The sequence below is a fragment of the Trichophyton verrucosum genome (genome assembly GCF_000151505.1).
Source record: "Trichophyton verrucosum HKI 0517 chromosome Unknown contig00109_1.f1.exp, whole genome shotgun sequence".
In the NCBI taxonomy this organism is placed as follows: domain Eukaryota; kingdom Fungi; phylum Ascomycota; class Eurotiomycetes; order Onygenales; family Arthrodermataceae; genus Trichophyton; species Trichophyton verrucosum.
In genome coordinates, this window is record NW_003315566.1 from 14,028 (window position 1) to 31,590 (window position 17,563).

General features: G+C 48.2%; 8 protein-coding genes across 8 annotated transcripts; 5 read left to right on the plus strand and 3 right to left on the minus strand.

Moving 5' to 3' along the window:
* Positions 1-661: 661 nt before the first annotated feature.
* TRV_01257 (uncharacterized protein) lies at positions 662-2,127 on the plus strand (the record flags this gene model as incomplete). Its single annotated transcript, XM_003024499.1, has 2 exons — positions 662-1,471; positions 1,528-2,127. 2 exons carry the CDS (start codon positions 662-664, stop codon positions 2,125-2,127), a joined length of 1,410 nt encoding a protein of 469 aa, XP_003024545.1.
* Positions 2,128-3,094: 967 nt separating this feature from the next.
* TRV_01258 (actin filament organization protein App1-like, putative) lies at positions 3,095-4,351 on the plus strand (the record flags this gene model as incomplete). Its single annotated transcript, XM_003024500.1, has 1 exon — positions 3,095-4,351. One exon carries the CDS (start codon positions 3,095-3,097, stop codon positions 4,349-4,351), a length of 1,257 nt encoding a protein of 418 aa, XP_003024546.1.
* A 653-nt stretch (positions 4,352-5,004) lies between these two features.
* TRV_01259 (zinc-containing alcohol dehydrogenase, putative) lies at positions 5,005-6,159 on the plus strand (the record flags this gene model as incomplete). The annotated part of the gene is made up of 1 exon (XM_003024501.1): positions 5,005-6,159. One exon carries the CDS (start codon positions 5,005-5,007, stop codon positions 6,157-6,159), a length of 1,155 nt encoding a protein of 384 aa, XP_003024547.1.
* Positions 6,160-7,412: 1,253 nt separating this feature from the next.
* On the minus strand, positions 7,413-8,678 carry TRV_01260 (uncharacterized protein; the record flags this gene model as incomplete). Its single annotated transcript, XM_003024502.1, has 4 exons — positions 7,413-7,463; positions 7,531-8,027; positions 8,101-8,347; positions 8,421-8,678. The coding sequence occupies 4 exons, from the start codon at positions 8,676-8,678 to the stop codon at positions 7,413-7,415; spliced, it is 1,053 nt and encodes a 350-aa protein (XP_003024548.1).
* A 953-nt stretch (positions 8,679-9,631) lies between these two features.
* TRV_01261 (uncharacterized protein) lies at positions 9,632-10,298 on the minus strand (the record flags this gene model as incomplete). Its single annotated transcript, XM_003024503.1, has 3 exons — positions 9,632-9,757; positions 9,819-9,899; positions 10,071-10,298. The coding sequence occupies 3 exons, from the start codon at positions 10,296-10,298 to the stop codon at positions 9,632-9,634; spliced, it is 435 nt and encodes a 144-aa protein (XP_003024549.1).
* Positions 10,299-10,627: 329 nt separating this feature from the next.
* TRV_01262 (uncharacterized protein) lies at positions 10,628-11,490 on the plus strand (the record flags this gene model as incomplete). The annotated part of the gene is made up of 3 exons (XM_003024504.1): positions 10,628-10,881; positions 11,037-11,302; positions 11,360-11,490. The coding sequence occupies 3 exons, from the start codon at positions 10,628-10,630 to the stop codon at positions 11,488-11,490; spliced, it is 651 nt and encodes a 216-aa protein (XP_003024550.1).
* A 537-nt stretch (positions 11,491-12,027) lies between these two features.
* Positions 12,028-13,686, minus strand: TRV_01263 (uncharacterized protein; the record flags this gene model as incomplete). Its single annotated transcript, XM_003024505.1, has 2 exons — positions 12,028-13,575; positions 13,672-13,686. The coding sequence occupies 2 exons, from the start codon at positions 13,684-13,686 to the stop codon at positions 12,028-12,030; spliced, it is 1,563 nt and encodes a 520-aa protein (XP_003024551.1).
* Positions 13,687-16,118: 2,432 nt separating this feature from the next.
* Positions 16,119-16,752, plus strand: TRV_01264 (uncharacterized protein; the record flags this gene model as incomplete). Its single annotated transcript, XM_003024506.1, has 2 exons — positions 16,119-16,408; positions 16,494-16,752. The coding sequence occupies 2 exons, from the start codon at positions 16,119-16,121 to the stop codon at positions 16,750-16,752; spliced, it is 549 nt and encodes a 182-aa protein (XP_003024552.1).
* Positions 16,753-17,563: the final 811 nt, after the last annotated feature.

A 17,563-nucleotide genomic window follows, 5' to 3' on the forward strand; every position in this document is an offset into this window, starting at 1 on the left:
GAAGTCAGTCATCCCTGATGGCCATGAGGCCGGCGCGAAAAAAGGGGCTAAAACCCATGACGGGTACATCCCCAGAAAAACTCCCATCCCACCCCAGGATGCAATACTGCTTAGTTCTCATGCAGCATGGCTTTGAAAATAGCAATACACCCACGACCTTTTGACATCATGACTGTAGGTTAAGGGGGGGGAGGGGGGGGGGGGGGGGGGGCAAAAGCCTCGTTCGGTCTTCGTCACTTCGGGATGGCCAGCTCCCACACATATATAGTAGCCCCCTTGTTTGTTTCGCCTATGACGGACAGGCTTTTTGCTTCTTCTGGGCCAAAGACCTGCGGGCATTGTGCTTCATAAACCGGTGTCTCCTGGCGAATCGTTCTTTGGCTAGGGCTCGGGCGTTTTTCGATGGGCTTTTCTACTCTTCCATGTCCTGGGAGATTGCGGCTGTGTAGAAGTAGGGCTGATTATCTGCCACCTCCTCTCTCAACATCGCATCGTTCCTCTGTGATATACATGCTTTCGTCAATTGTATATCAACACGAGCTGGTCTCTGGTAGACCATTGCTTTCCAACTGATTACTGTCGTTTAACTTGCCAATCTCATATTATCTTACTGTTCACCTTGCTCGGCAACACAGAGCTTCATTTCCTTGCGTCTTCTCTAATGTCTTCATTCTTCTCATCCAGGTCTAAATCGCAGGTCCGAATTAGTTCACAATCCAACAAAAGCTCTAATGAAGGGTTTGGTAACTTCGAGAATAGAAGCCGCCTATCATTCTCCAAGATGCGGAAGAAACGGCCGCCTCCCATCAATATCGCGGTGGCCGGAAATGTTATCATCACGAATGCCACTCCGGCCTCCCAGGTGATATATGCAGATATGCCATGGTCAGCCTCAAACCCCCCGACTCCCCGCGCAAACGTTTGCTCCAACCCGGGATGTATGGCCCGAGACACCATGCCCATGAGCTCACCCGTGGATGCTCAATTCAGGTTGAACAGCCCATATACAACCTGTACCTGCCAGCAGTACATTCAGTCAACACCATCAAACCCATCTTACATCTCTCCTCATCATGCATGCTTCTCAGCAGCAGAACTTCCAGGTTCATTTGCATCTCCCAAGAGCAGTGTTGAGCTCGATGCACCCACAACGCCAACGAGGCTCACATTCGATCATTTGGACGAGCATATATTGGACTCCCCCCCGAACTTGACGTTGAGTCCAAAGACTGAGCCGGCGCAATCAACCAGGCAAGGCCGTTACCAGTTCGGTCAGTTGCTAGAAACAGAGCCAACTCGTAACGGGAGGTCCCTAAGACAGATGGATTACGATGAGCTCATGGATATCCTCCCAGACCTTACTCCGGGTCAAGTCAAGATGTACTGGAATCCAGCCATCCGCAAAGAGCTTGAGGAAGAAAAGCAGACCAGCCCTGCTCCAGCTGCTAGATCAAGTCGATGGAGTGAGCGCGTAAGAATTAGCCAGTCCGACTTCCATATTTTGTCCAGACGACTAACTTTACATAGAACGAGGTATATGATGGCGGAGAAGACCCCGAGCAGGTCAGAGCTGAGTGCGAGATCCGGCTAAACACCAAAGAGAACGAAATCACAGGCCTTCTGCAGATTCATGACTCGCGAATCAACGCACTCTGCAAGTTCATATCTGAACATCTCGAGAACCAGCTTGAGGGTCCAGAAAATGACAACAACCAGGAAGTACGAGAGATCATATCGGCTCAACAACGTCGAGGAAGAGACCCCTTTGACGCAGACCTCCAGCACATGTACCAGTCTCGACAGATCCAGGGGCTGCAAGACCATATATCTAAACTGGAGCCTGTCGCTATACGCAACGAGAAGCGAGCCAGAGCATACAAGGCCAGAGCCAAGTCTCTGCAGGCGGATCTCATGGCTTCGAAGGAGACCGAGCAGCTTCTCAAGCAAGAGCTCATCGAGAAGGACGCCTATATCGACACGCTTAATAACAAGGTGACCCAGCTCCTGACCATGCGCCCTGATCCGTTTTCCCCGTCTGATGCCCGAGGGTCCCGGAAGCATCTACCTTCGCCGGCTCCATGTGACTGGAAACGGGCAGAAGAGCTCAAGCACCAGGTCGCTACCTGAACGTCGTAGGCGAGCTAATGACGATATGAATTTTGTGACAGATAAGTATTGTCTAGGTAATCTATTAGTTATTCGGTCCCAGTTTGTTGGTTAGTTATGGTTCTGGATGTATGTATCTGTCGTGGGTTTACCAGGTATTGCTGTCGGAATATCACATAGTTAGTTGGCTAGTTATCTAGTCATCCCAAAAAAATTTTCTAATCAGCATTCAAAATAAGTAAATCAATAAATAAAAGGATGAAAGTCCCTGAAATAGCCGGAATTAGTATATATCTCTGTTCTCTTTCATGATGGTGGTGGTTTTGATGCCTATCGGCAGAACTAAAAAGGGGCTCAGCCAACGAAACCCGCAAGGATATGGGGCGTTTCAGAATCGCAACATCACATTCCGACCGGTTTCTGCACGGAAGATGATACCGCAGGACGGTGCCTGGCGCTACCTGATGCATGTCAAGTCTGTCCGCGAGTTATACACCTGCAGAGAGGGGAGTCGCAGCCGGAAGGATACATCGATATCTTCTCACGCCAACTAACTCACTAACCAAGCCGCCGAGATGATCATCGTCAGAAGCAAATGATATTGCTCGTTGCCATGGGGCCATCGGGGCAAACAGATATAATAGTCATCGTTCATCGTCCGTATAACCAGAGAAGCTGAGTTTATCAAGGTTGACTGTGACTTGTTGGGTGTTTGGTTCATGATCAGGTCACGGTGACGCCTGCTGACTCCATAAGCCACCTGGTCTGCCGCTTGTTGCTCTCATATATTAGCCTAAAGATCCGGCTCTTTGCTGTCGTGTTCTTGACCGGACAGCTTCTCGACTCGATAACTGACCTCTATGAGACTCTTAGATATCTACTTGAGCAAAAACGTTGAACTGTTTCATCTCCAAAGAGTCTCGTTATCAACTACTACCATAAGTAGTACCCTCTACCCCCTGAGAGTCACCACTCTACGAAAGTCGCTATGATCAAGACCACCCTACCCGAATCGGCAGAGACACCGGCGGAGCGACAGGACCGTGAAAATGGAGGCTTCCCTCAGGTCGAGAATAAGCTAGCTTTGGATCCTACTTCAGTACTCCGAGTAGCTTCATGGGTCGCATACTTCACGTCTTCAGTGAGCTCAAAGCTCACCACAGGCAGCCAGCTTGTGGATCCAAAGAAACATATTGTCTGGCTGTTCGACAACACTGCGTACCAGCCGGATCATGGTCCAGTATATGGACCTCCTGGATGGAAGACTCATGTGGTCGGATGCATGTTTGAGAAACACGGAAGACGGGATATTGGACGATGGGTAGCCATCATCGCTGATTTGGTTGGTCTAGACGGCAATGCAGGGCTCAACGACAATAAGGCGGTCCGAAACCGGATAGCCACGCGTATTCAGCCCTTCCTGAACGCCGTTGTACCAAATCGAGTCATCGATCTAGAGGTCCCGGTTTCAAAAGAGGAGGTGCATGAGTTCAAGCTAAACAGCTCCAAAAAGGATGGTATAGCCGAAGATGATATCCTGATAATCCCAGCATTGGGCATCCATGATGGTTCAGTGGTTGAATCCCATGCGAAGCACTGGGGCCCTAAACCCCCGACAATGAAGACCATCTTTGCAGCTCAAGATGGCTGGGCCGTCATCTCAGATGTCGATGACACCATCAAGTATACTCAGACACCGGACGCCATAGGCATCCTCAAGACTACCTTCGTCGATGACCCAAAGCCAATTGACGGCATGCCAGAGTCGTATAAGCGTATCCATGAACGCCTCAACCCAACTTGGTTCTACCTCTCGGCTTCCCCATATAACTTATATTCATTCTTGCACGGCTTTCTTAGCTCACTCTACCCTCAAGGCACACTTCTTCTACGCGAAAACTCATGGATGGACCTAGCTGGCCTGCTCAAATCCTTCACCCAGGGAACGCAGGAATACAAGGTAAACCAGCTGGCCAAGGTATTTGGATGGTTCCCGAGACGCAAGATTCTGTGCATTGGTGATTCAACCCAAAGTGATCCGGAAGCTTATGCAGAAGCGTATAAGAAGCACAACAACTGGATCAAGGCCATATATATCAGGAAGGTGACTGATGTGGCGAATATGGAGGGCAAAAATGATCCCGAGAGATTCGAAAAGGCATTTGAAGGCGTACCGCGCTCTGTCTGGAAGGTGTTTGAAACTGCAGATGAGCTTGACCAGCTTGTGGAAGACCTCCAGCGTTAGCAATGATAGAGGTCAGTCAGAATCATGATGTGATGATGATGGTTTATCGATATTCATTCTTCTGTTCCTTCTCATATGTTTTAATAGGGGGTATTTCTGCTACTTTCAACCACTTTGCTTTTCTTATTTCTCATTCGAATTCGGTTTTTGAGCTGTCAACATGTATCCCATGTTGAATTTAATGGTGCTTGCTAGTAGGGGTTTTTCGTTTTCAAGGCGGTTCATTCTTCTTTTCTTACGGGTCGGCTGAATTTCTGGCTGAACCTTTCCACAGCATGTGTTCTTCCTCTGCTAATAATGAACGTTACTTGTATGATAGCCTTCTGCCCTTGCAAAGTAGTGCGGCTACAATGTCTCAATAGGCTAATATAGCTATTTCATGTACAACGTTTCTGACGTCATATCAATGTTCAGCTGTCCACGGATTCCAGAGCCCGGCATTTCTAAGCTGAGCATCAACTCACACTTTCTGCAAAGAAGTCCGATCTATCCGTACGGGTATCACAGCTTCCGTCCTCAGACCATATTTATTTATATATCCGGAAGCTGAACGCCATGTATAAATGGACACGTCTTGTCGCCTGTGCATATTGAAAATACGCCTTTTACGCTATAATTCAACAGCCATTCACGTATAATATTTATAGTGAACCATGGCGGACCAGGAACACATTCCCCCATTTATGCCGGCAGTCCATCTACCCCCTGGACCCTACGATCCGTCTTCTCCTCCGCCCGCTTCCTCTCTGATCTATGACCCCAAATTCCCAACCCCTCAACCAAACCCATCTCAATACCTGATAAAAGTGCTCAGCACCGCCCTTTGCCGTGATGAACTCACCTGGCCTGAAGTCATATCTAATTCTCGCGCCTATCAGCCTCCTATCCCAGGATACGACGTTTGTGGTACCATTCTCTCAACACCGTCAGATGACGAACATACTTACGACGGCCCTAAGTTCAAAGTTGGCGATGAGGTTTTCGGATGGTTGAGCGTGCATAGAGGAGGAGGGGCCGCTGATTGTGCTTTGGCAGAGGAGAACGAGCTAGCATTCAAGCCGAAGAACGTAACAAGCGTCGAGGCAGCGAGCATTCCTCTATCTGCCATGACTGCATGGCAGGCTTTTTTCGCCCACGGAAATCTAAAGCATATTGCGGACAAGTGTGGACGCCTGGACAGTGAAGTAGTGCGAGATGACTGCATGGATGAAAATGGCAAAGAATGGGTCAAGCAACTGCAGCCTCGCAGCGAGCCTGTCCGAGTGCTGATAACCAATGCATCTGGCGGAGTGGGAGTACAGGCCCTTCAGCTCTTACGGTCAAAGACTCTATTTGGAGACCAAAAGTTCTGGATATGCGGTACATGTTCAAGTCGCAATGCAACCTTTTTGAAAGACACTTTGCACATCGATGAAGTTATCGACTACACCGTTAACCCGGATTTGAGTGAAGCCTTTAAATCAAAGGGCTGGCAGCCTGTTGACTTTGTGTTTGACTGTATAGGGGGTCAGTCGCTGAAGCAAGCCCATTCCCCAGCCGTCATTTGTGATAATGGCTCGATAGTCAGTGTTGCGCATCCACTCAAGGAGGAGTGGGGAGATTTGGGAATTGAGAAGAGAGGGCTGAGTAGCCGATATTTTATCATCGAGCTAAATGGGAAGCAGCTGGAAAAGATTGGCACGCTGGTAGAAAAAGGCGAAGTCAGGGGCTTTGTTGACCGGGTCTTTGAGCTGCACAGGGCTAGAGAGGCTATGGAGCTGGTTGAATCGAAGAGGGTTCGAGGAAAGGTCATTTTGAAGGTTAACTAGCTGTGATACGATGATTCTGACGGTATCCAAGAAATTTTTTAAATATCAGCATCACATTACATCTTTTTCAATTCCTATATCATAACTTGATATACGCAGTAGTAAGAAGAGAAAGGAGAAGGGATTCGCTACTCAAAAAGGCGTATAATTTGGGCAGGGAGCTCCATAGCTACTAAAATTAGTTCAACGAGTTAACTTAAGGTTAAACCAATCAGAGGTGACTGCTAGCAACCTTTCTTGGCAAGTTTGGCCGCGTTGGAAAACGATTGCTGATTAAGCATATACTTAGGTCTCTTTTGATACTATTTAACTACCTCAGCAACCTGATGCTCACCGTTGAAGATGATTCTATGCTCGAGATCTTGAAAAGGTAGAGAGCTAGAGAGTCATGAAGATTATAGATGAAAAGCGGTCGTATACGGAGTACAGGTCTCGTTATTTTCCAGGCCAAAAAATGACTATTGGGGCTATCTGATGCCCTGTGACTTCAAAGAGACTCGAATAGGCACTGTTCACAGTCCGGAACAGCCAGGGAACACCTCTATGGCCCTGGTTAAATATTGAATAAGATATTATTACCCTCTTGATATTTGATATAGTGGAAACCTTAGAGTCATTCAAATCTGTAAGGATGTTAAGGGGACATTCAGGGGTAGATGTTGGCTAAAAGCCGACCGCCGACTCGAAGGTATGAGATTTTAATGCTTGAGCAGTATTTTTTATCTCAGTGCATAATAGTATTTTTCCATACCGCCATATTCATGTTGGATTTATGCTTAAGAGGTGGAGCAGGGCTTATACCCTCCAAGTCCTGAGCACTGCAGTGTTCACAGCCTTTGTGTGCATATTATTTGTTTGTCTCTACCTGCTTAGACAGCTCGGGTAAATGAAACTATTCAAACAGAATATCGAATAAAAAAAGAGAAGAAGAAAGGAAAAAAAGATTCCAGAGTAAAGACATATAGAATTAGAAGAATAAATAGAAATGACTGGATCATACCGGGAACTCTTGAATAATGCAATCATTTTAACATCTCTTCGCCAAACCTTTTAAGAGTCCGGTAGGGCATGATGAGGGATAAGGCGCTAAGAACACATTTGAGCATGAGCCAAGAGAAGAGAAGCAGAGGGGGTAAAAGAGGTGTCCGGATAATAATAGAAGGTAAAGAAAAGTAGATGTGATGAAATGAAGATATAAGACATTAATAGGCATTGAACCAGCTTTGATGATAGGTCGGCATAAGGGAGGCCTCTTAAAGCAAGGAGTCAAGGCGAGTGAATACACCTAAACATGCAGCCACAACCTGTATAAAACGGTTAGACTTTGAGAAATGATTCTAGACGCATTGATGATAGTGTGTCCTGACTTACCTCAAGCTGGAGTTCCTTATCCTTGGCCCTTTCAACCTCTTCTGCCACAGCCTGTGGTAGATTAGCTCCAATAACATGTGCGCCAGCGCCCTTATTCGACACAAATGGCCACTGTGAATATTCGGCTAACAGCTCATCGACCTGCGCAAAGGCCCGCTCCCTAGCCTCATGGCCCATGGTTACAAGCGCATTTTCCAGCACATTCGCAGCATATGCAGCGCACACCAATGCGATAGTTCGTAGATACCTGAATTCAATATCTTCTGGGAGGAACTGGTTCGGGGGCAGCATGACAGTGCGGCTGCTGCAGATGTTGCGGACTCTCTTGTGTAGTTCTTCCTTTGCGCCGCCGTCGGCGACCGGGTGTGTGGCCATATCAAAGAGCAGGAAATTGCGTTTTTCGGTTCGGAGGACGCCTTTGTCGACTAGACCTTTGGCAAGCCGTTCTCGTACTTGCTTCAGTTGGTAGCCGATTTTCATCAGATTCCAGGTCTCGCCTATAATTCAGTAGTTAGATTTTTGTATCTTGCTATGATATCAAGAGATAATGGTCGTAAAGAGTGGACTAACCGCTCATAAGGTCGATCCAGGAGCTCACACTCATTTTCTCACTAGCTTTCATCATCTTCAATGCCTCGTCCAGCAAGACTTCTCCAGTCAAGGTATCATCGATAACCTCAATTATCCGGTCTGCAAGGGGAAACCGCCGCCTCGATGAGTCTTTTTGCATACTGATTCGACCTCGGAATGCCAGTTCGATCACAATACAACCTCGTAGTGCATATGAGATGTTTTCATTCCAAAATGATAAGTATCCCTATACAATGGGCAAAATGGAAATGATTAGACTGTGTTATTCATAGCTTTAACCGTTTTCTGGAGAATATTACCTGCTTATCTTTCAGGCCCAAGAGCAGCACCTCTTCCATAAGTGTGAGCTTTGGTTGCTTACTCCGCTCCTCATTCTCACTGATATCTCTCGGGTCAAATGCAATTTTGTGTCCATTCTCGCCGGTGAACGAAGACTCTCCACGGCTTTCCTGGGATGCCCCGTTTAATGACGCCGGCGAAGCCACTCTGCCGCTCTCAGCACCGCCATCTCCTCGACCAGCTCCTCGCCGGCGAGTTAAGCCGCTGGTAGACGCCATAAGGAAACAAGGAAATAACAGGGGAGCTCGCTAGTAGGTCGGTAACGAGCCGCAACAAGCTCAGGGAACAGCTGCGTATGGCATAGAAATGCGCGTTGGGTGTTCACGAATCTGAGGGGGGTAAAGGGGAGAACCAGGCAACTTCGAAACGGTCGCAGCAGTGGATGTCTGGCGGCAACGGAGAGCTAAGAACAGGACCGGAGTAGGGTAGATATAATTACAAGCACCGCGTGCACAGCCAGAGAATCTGAAATCTGGCACACTCGGGAAGTTGTTGTATTGCAGTCTTTTCCTCGTCTCTGGGGGAAGGGAAGAAGTGATAAAAATCGCGTTGGTCAATTTCGGCTTGGCGGCTGTCAGATTTTAGCAGCTTGCAGAAACGGCGTTCAAGCGAGAAGTATTCCTGTATATATTCTGCCCTTGTTAATATGAAACTTGGCTATTTAGCGGAATAATGCTTTGTGTCGTCTACCAAGGTTGTCATATGGCTACATTTCTGTGGCTTTTTTGGACGCCGTTAAGTGACTGATATGCGAGCCAGACGCCGTCACGAGAGCAGTTACTTCACACTGAAGCCAAGGTGCAAAAAGACGCCTTGCTGCCGGTTTTGCCGTGCCGATTGAACACTCCAGGGAAGAAAGCAAGATAAAGGAGTAGAATACACATGAGATATTCTCTAATTATATCAAAATGTGATCGTTTGAGCTGATGTACACAATATAAAAAAATGAACTTGGAACGACAATCATAGGACCGGCGCCTTATTTTCACGCATGTCTAGAATAGCTTAGAAAACCCTGCTGGAGGCTTAGTCCAATTAACGAGGCTCGACAGTGCCATTTAGTGAGCTGTATGGATTGTCAGCATGGAGCCTCCGAGGGATTTCGACATAGCAGTGGCTACATACCGTCAGGTGCGGAGAGGATATAGTCAACAGCGTTACGGACTGTGATTTAATCAGTAAATGTGTGGGCTGCAGAATTGGAGGCCAGTAGTGCCATCGTCCGGCCCAAGATCAAGAATAACATACCGCTGTGGATCTTCTCGGCTTCCAGGTCTGGAATCTCAATGCTGAATTCCTGTTTCCTCAAGTCAACATCTAGTCCGTCGTCCAATTCATTTTAATGAGGGAAGAATTACCTCTTCAATGGCCATCACAACCTCGACGGCGTCCAAACTGTCCAATCCAAGGTCATTTTGGAAGTGCGACTCGACGTTAATCTTGACAAACGAGTAAGAATCCGCAAATTGGTTGATAGATCAGTCAAACGGGCCATATCTACTGTATACATACCTTAGAGGCATCAGAAACCTATAGAATTTTCCTCGTTAGTAACAGTAATAGACCAAAAACCCAATACATCAGAGACATAAAATTGGTGATAGCCGTACATTATCAAAGTTCTTCAACAGGTCAATTATTCTGCCCTGGACTTCCTGCTCGCTGAGGCCGGCTGGGGCAGAGTACTGTCTTATGGCCTGGTAGGCAAATCTGGGAGCGAATTGAGCTTGTCTGGCAATGCTGGCGGCGACTGGGGCCTGGCGAGAGACGGGCGAGGCAACTCGGGCAACGCGAGGAACAGACACCCTCAGCGATCGGATGACGGCAGAGCGGAACATGGTTGCGGTATATGCGGTCTGTAAGAGGATTGATTGAGCGGGAATAACAGCTGTGCAGCGAGATATCTTGTCTTCCAGATGCGTTTGCAAGCTCGTCGGCGTCGTTCGTCGTCGTCGTTTTGGTGTTTTTTGTCAGAAAGACATGAAGTCGTAGTTTTTTTGCTTCTCAGCCCGCCAGCCAATCAGAGGCCACGTGAACAGTCTTACCTTTCCACGCTTCAACATCAAAAAAGACGAACAACCGAAAACCGCAAGAAAAGCGACGGAAGACAGCGAGATAGATCGAGATCGCGAGAGAGGCAGAAGAGCACTCGATCAATTGAAGCATCATGGTCTCGTCAAGGGCTGCCACCAGGCTACTGGCCTACCGAGCGCCGTCACCGCTGACCCCGGCGTATGCCTCATCCGTCGTCCGCGCATCAACGTCCTCCTTCTCAACCTCCGCCATCAGAGCTGCCACTCCCGCCGGGCCACCACCCTCAGGCTTCCGTCTTGCTCCTCCAAAGCGATGGGACCAGCAGGGCGAGACCTCTCTCGATAGCGCTACCAAGTACTTCCTCATGGCCGAGCTGTTTCGAGGCATGTACGTGGTACTGGAACAGTTCTTCAGACCTCCGTATGTACCGCCTTTATATATATACATGTCCAGATACTGTTATTCGACAATTGATGATTTGATTTCTGGTTGTCAAGGAAGTTGGAAGTGCACACGGATAGGCAGGCTAACCATTGAGATAGATACACAATCTTCTACCCATTCGAGAAAGGCCCTATCTCCCCCCGCTTCCGTGGCGAGCACGCTCTCCGCAGATATCCCTCCGGAGAAGAACGATGCATTGCTTGCAAGCTCTGTGAGGCCATTTGTCCTGCCCAGGCCATCACCATCGAAGCTGAAGAACGTGTTGATGGAAGTCGACGAACTACCAGATATGATATTGACATGACCAAGTGCATCTACTGTGGATTCTGCCAGGAGAGCTGTCCTGTGGATGCCATCGTTGAATGTGAGTTGCATCCTTACTTTTAAAAGGCCATCGGATGATACTAATGCTTGTTACCAGCTCCCAATGCCGAGTATGCTACTGAAACCAGAGAAGAGCTTTTGTACAACAAAGAGAAACTACTGGCAAATGGTGACAAGTGGGAACCAGAACTCGCCGCTGCTGCCAGAGCAGACGCCCCTTACAGATAAAACATACATACATACCCTTGGACACATATCCTTCCTTTACCCTCCTTTCCCCGTTCCTTGATATCTCTCTGTAGTCCTTGTACTAGTTTTTTCCCTTTTTCTTTTTGATTCCTGTAAAATGGATCCTCGGACTTGATCGTTAGAATGATCGGAAACAATCCAATTGAGCGTTGTGTATATCATTAAAATACTGGCGGAAGCTTCAAATTACTCCCTCTAGGGCGCTCGCTATTGATAGTTCTGATATTTTATCTTGTTTATCAATATATATATATACCGTATTTTTGATCCTCATGACCAGTATATCAACCGTTATCGGAAACAAGTAAAAATTCATGTACACAATGATAACATTAGCCAAAGCTAGCTAATTACACGAGGATGCACAGTTATCCGCAGAATCCAATCGATCAATTATCTTTTCCCTTTCCACAAACCACGCACTCTAACGCCATAATACAAAAGGTAAAGGCACGGCTCAGATGCTATGAAAAAAGAACACGAAAGAAGAAGCGAAAGAAACAAGGAAGCTATTGTCTACTTCTTCTTAGACTTGAAGCCCCCTTCGAACCCAGGCCTGCATTTCCCTTTGCTCTTGGTTACCTTCTTCCCACTCTTGACACCCTTGTTCTCCTTTCGTTTCCGGAGGTTCTCATCTCTCTTCGACTGCCTAATTTCTTTCCCCTTAGCAACCCCATCTATTCTCTCTTTCCATTGCTTTTCACTTCGTTTCTTAAGCCCTTCTTTTCTATGCAGGGCTTTCTTAAGCAATGAAACGTCGTCCTTGACACGTTCTCCATGAGCTCTCTTTTTAGCGTTAAGCCACATATCCTTCTCCTCTATATCAGCGCGTTTCTCCTCGTCAAGACTAGCAAGGCGAGCCTTTTTAGCCTCTGCTGCTTTAAGGGCGGTATTCGCATCCTGCGGTCCGCGCTTCTTAGCTGCATCTCGGAGGCCGGTCATGCTGGAATCCAGCTGTTGGCCATCAGCGAAAACCACTCGTCCAAAAGAGAAGTTGTTGGGTATAGAGGCTATTGAGTCGGCCGGCGATGCAGGCGAGGACAGAAGGGAGCCCGGATTCTGGGCAGAGAAACGTTTAGAGATGGCCTCATCTCGAAGTCGTTGCTCTTCTTCTTTGGCCTTTTGTCGTTGTTCCTTCTTCTGAGCACGGCGTGCCTCTTCACGCTGCCGTCGACCTTCAATGAGTTCCTGTCTATTCTTGGCGGGTTTCCCATTGACACCGTCGGCATGACGGGCGGCACGAAGTTCGTCGATACGTTTTTGTAGCCTTTCTCTTATTTGTTCAGGCGTACGCTGGGGTTTTCCGAGCTGTGGGGATGACTTGTTGTCGATAGTAGGAGCAGGGATGGTAGGCGGGACAATGGAAGAGACAGATGAGCTACCCGAGGGAGGGTTGGATGGGTCTGATGCATTGTTCGGTGAAGTGGGAGCGGTTGATTCATGGCCTGCCTGGCCCTGTAGGGCTTCAGAAGAGAATCCTTCCAAGGATATGTCTTCCATTTCGCCATCACTTTCAGCAGAATTCTTGATATTTTTCGCTGTGGATTTGGCGGGTTTCTGTACTGATGGCGACGGTTGTTCAGTTGTATCATCGACCTTTGATTTAGATGGCTTAGAAGACGCTTCTACGCTGGTCTGCTGCTCTCTCTTCGCAGCCTTTAGTGCCGCTATTTTCTCTTTTCGTTTCTCACGTTTCTCGGCTTGTTTCTTCTTCAACATCTCCTGCTTTGCCGCTTTTGCTTCACTCTTGGCTTGTTGTTTGATATCTCCATCTTTGGCTTTGTGGTCTTCAGGGCTTGAAGTAGCAGTGGCCTTCTTCTGTTTCTTTGGCTTGGAGTCTCCCCGCTTAAGGCCTTCCCTCGGCTTCTCTGAACCTAGAGGTTCCTCCTCCGAATGTGAGCTATTCGCATCTGGAGTCTCATCTTTGTCTGTTTCTTCTCTTTTCCTCTTTCTGGCATTCTCATCCATCACATCCTTTGCCGATTTTGAGCTTTCAGGGTCTAGTTTGGCCCTCTTCGCGTCTCTGGCCTGTTCCTTGGTCTGCTTCTTCCGCTGCCATTGTTCCTATATTCAAGAACTCAAATATCAGCAATGACTNNCAAAAAAAGGCCAGCAGCATTCGTAATAATCCTCCGCTACCGAACAGAGTGGAACGTACACTGTTATCTTCTCCATAGTAATACTTTGCGGGAATCAGCGACAGCAAGCCATCAAACGCGCTCGCATGGCCTCGTAGGCGTTCCTGAACCAAGTATAATTTAGCAAGCGGAATCGCCAAATGCCAAAATGTAGCTTACCTCTAAGCTATCCCCCATAACTGCAAACAACAAGAAAAAGAAAATGCTCTATAATAAAACCGTCCACAGCGTCGTCGACGGCTCGATGAAAATATTTCGAAATCTTGAACGGTGGGAAGAAATCTTGGCGTTTTCTCGTTTTCTGCCGTGGGGCTCCTTCACCGCCTTGAGTCCCAATAATAGCATTTTGATAGCAGCTTCAACGACACCAACATTATTTGATATCAACAGCAGCATCAATAGAAGAAAGGGATATCAATAGCAGACGTCCTTGCTGAAGAAGTACTTCATTGGCCACTGGCGATGGTGATAGCATTCTTCTTGTGATAACATTATTGACCAACAGCGTTTAGTCAGTAGATGACTGCTGGTGTTATACTACGACGTGGCATGGCACAACCTCAATGAGCGCTTCTAAGAGACCATCAACCATCATCAACGACAACACAAGCATACTTGGTACAAAGTTACCTTCCGCTTCAGGATGGTAGCGTGTCGGATACACCTTTTTACATATATATTGGCAAATTAATGGGCAGAACAGGAGAGAGGGAAACTCCCTCATACGGAGTACAGGGGCCTGGCCACCACTGGCACTATTGACCAGGTACTGAACGATAATAAGATGCACACCTTCCTTCTACGGAATATCAACGTGCTGACATCATTCGCAATTTCGATAATAATGAAGTATGCGCGTTCCTGGCCCCTGGCGGCTAAAAGGATGCCGGATTCGGGTGTCTCGGCTGAACGCATAAAAAAACGGGGCATCCATCTAAACAATTCACTGTTGGTAATATGTGCCAATTATTAAATAGTTCCAGAAATTCGTTTCGAGCTACCCCATATGGAGCCCAAAGCAACTTATGGACGTCGAAGGTTCTTGCATTTTTCGGCGTTAGTACTATCAGACTCCGGCATTGCACTTCCGGCGGCGACAGAGAAAACCGCCCGCACGGTGGTGGAGAATTTGGTCCAAGGCGATGGGAGGACGATAAGCTTCATAACAACGACATTATGGCTGCCATCCCAAAATTCTACTTGCATCTCGACTCGAGTGTGCGCAATCATTGTTGTCCTTCAACAGCTGGGGATAGGGAAGCGAAGATTAGCTAAGCATTCTGCATTGCGGCTGTGCCTGGATTTCGCATAACCAGCCACAATAGAGGCTTGGACAAGCAGTGGGGCTGAGCGATCAACCTGATACTGGCTGTGAGAGCTTCCCCCCTCCTTTATCGCGCGTATATGCTAACTCCGTTCGAGTATGATGGTGCGCCAGACGGGAGGATTCGGATCGAGAACAGTGTTCTGAAAATGACTGGCTTAAGCATGACGCTACGGAGGAGTTGAACTCCAACACCACCATCTAGTTACTTCCTAACTACCGTTTTCACGAGACAAGAAGCGCTCACCTGATACGGTCAGGAAACGACTTAACCATAGTCTGTGTTCACACCAAACAGAGAACTTGGGAAAGCGATCTTCGATATCCCTCTTGCTCGGGGTACAGAGTAGCATGTGGATAGGGTGAAGTGGGATCTTGCTCCCAAACCCTTGGAAAATAAACATCGAGGATGTTTTTGGAGAGCCCCCCGCCTTACACGGCTGAAACTCCGGCTTTTCCGAAATAGGCGAATATCCAGGAAGTATTCAGCTCGTCCAGCATCCTGGAGGGACTGTCCATGCAAAGAAGCCACTGGCAGCTTCGAGGAACGGACAGGAAATGGGAATGCACAGCGAACTCAGGTTGGAACAACCGCGCAGAAGTGAGCTTGGCGAGGCTTTGCCCGTCGTATCCCAGCTGAGCATGACGCGAGTGGGTATCAGGGCGGCGAATGAGGTTGGGCTTAGACGGATGATTACGGTGCGTGTGGCTGCAATCTGGGTGTGAGCAATGAGTACTCCGTAGAGGCGGGAAATTGCTGCGCATGCATGTCCCTTGCGCTCTGCGAAGAAGGCCAGCAACAGCAAGTTGCTGCGCATAGAGGAGGATCAGAAGTTAACTGAGGCACTCTAATAATAAACGGTACTAGTCCTACGTAAGGATGCACGCCGCCATGGGCTATGTCGATAATAGGCCTGAGCTGACTAGCGGGGTCTCGTCATCCGATGTTGATATACATATATAAAGCGGGGTCTTCCTCTTGCTCCCTTCATCCTTTCCATCACCATCACCATCAACTACTTCACACTCCCAACCATCAGCCGTCCATCATCTTCTAGACGATCAGTCGCCTATACGATAAGACCAACCACCAACAAGTACCTCTATATTCTCGGATAACCACATATCAAAAAGGAAAAAAAATCATGTCCGGCTACGACTACAACCAGCAGGGCGGCTACGGCCAGCAGTCTTATGGCGGCCAGCAGGGTGGCTACGGTCAACAGCAACAAGGCTACGGCCAGCAGCAGGGCTATGGCCAGGACCAGTATAACAACCAAGGACAGCAGTACCAGCAGGGCGGCTACGGTCAACAGCAGGGCGGCTACGACCAGAGTGGCTACAACCACCAGCAGCAGTCCTATGGACAGCATGGCCAGGACTACAACAACCAAGGCCAACAACAGCACGGCTACGGCGGCCAGCCTCAGTACGGGTAAGTTCCTGAGCAAGAGTCACAATTTACCCCGCCCCCACCTCTCCTATAAGGCTGAAGCTAACATATAAATTCGTATCAACAGTCAAGAACAGGGTGCTCCAGGCGGCGCTCAGGAGGGTGAGCGTGGAATCGGAGGTGCTCTTGCTGGCGCTGCCTCTGGTGGCTTCCTCGGAAGCAAAGCCAACCACGGCATCCTAGGAGCCATCGGAGGAGCCATCGCCGGCCACTTTGCCGAAGAGAAGCTCAAGAAGCACGGAGATGGCCACAACGGAAGCGGTCACGGAGGCAGCCATGGCGGCGGAAACCCTCTTGGTTCCATGTTCGGAGGCGGCAAGCACTAAACTGCATAACTTACCCCCCGGTTTTACTTGACTTGCCGTGGATCTGAATCCGGAGGTTGATCTGATCAGGGCGGAGAGGAAGACGATGCGATGCGGAGGAGGCAAAAACCACGCGAGCGGACACTTATGGCATGCCTTGTATATGACTCTCCTATGTGCAGATATAATTTGTCTAAATACTTTTTTTGCGTTCTGATTGATTGATTTGATCAAAACGGCTGTTTTCCGTTCCCTGTTCGTATGACCCATGTTGATATCTGGCAGCCGTTCCTGCACAATACTTTGTCACTTTTTGCCCTGACACTTACGATAATGACAACTGTATTTATTATCATTAATTCTTATTATGCATGTGTTTTACTCCAGAGAAATTGACATGCCCCATAAACCCCCTCCTTGAATTAATTTTTAACTCTTAAACCCCCAGAATCTGCCTGTGATTCGGAGATTACGGACAGGATAACCGTGGATAGAAGAGAGGGCCCTTAATCCAGCCCGATATTCGGTATATCAAATCAGAATGCGTCGATGTAAAATGCCCCTTGGTACGGAGTACCTAATGGACACTTCGCCAACCAGCAGCCAGATATCCGGCATTCATGGCTCATTTTGAGATCTACACGGGGCGCCGGCATGCATGGTACCCATGTTTGACTTGTCTATTGCAGCCACACAGAGATTTCTCCCGCCTGCAGCCCAGCGAAGCCGCCTCCCAAAGGCGCTCCGGGAGATCAGAGAGCAATGCGAATCATCTTTTAGTTAGCCAAGTGGAGATTCTGCTTCTCCCAACGCCCTCGATCAAAAAAAAAGG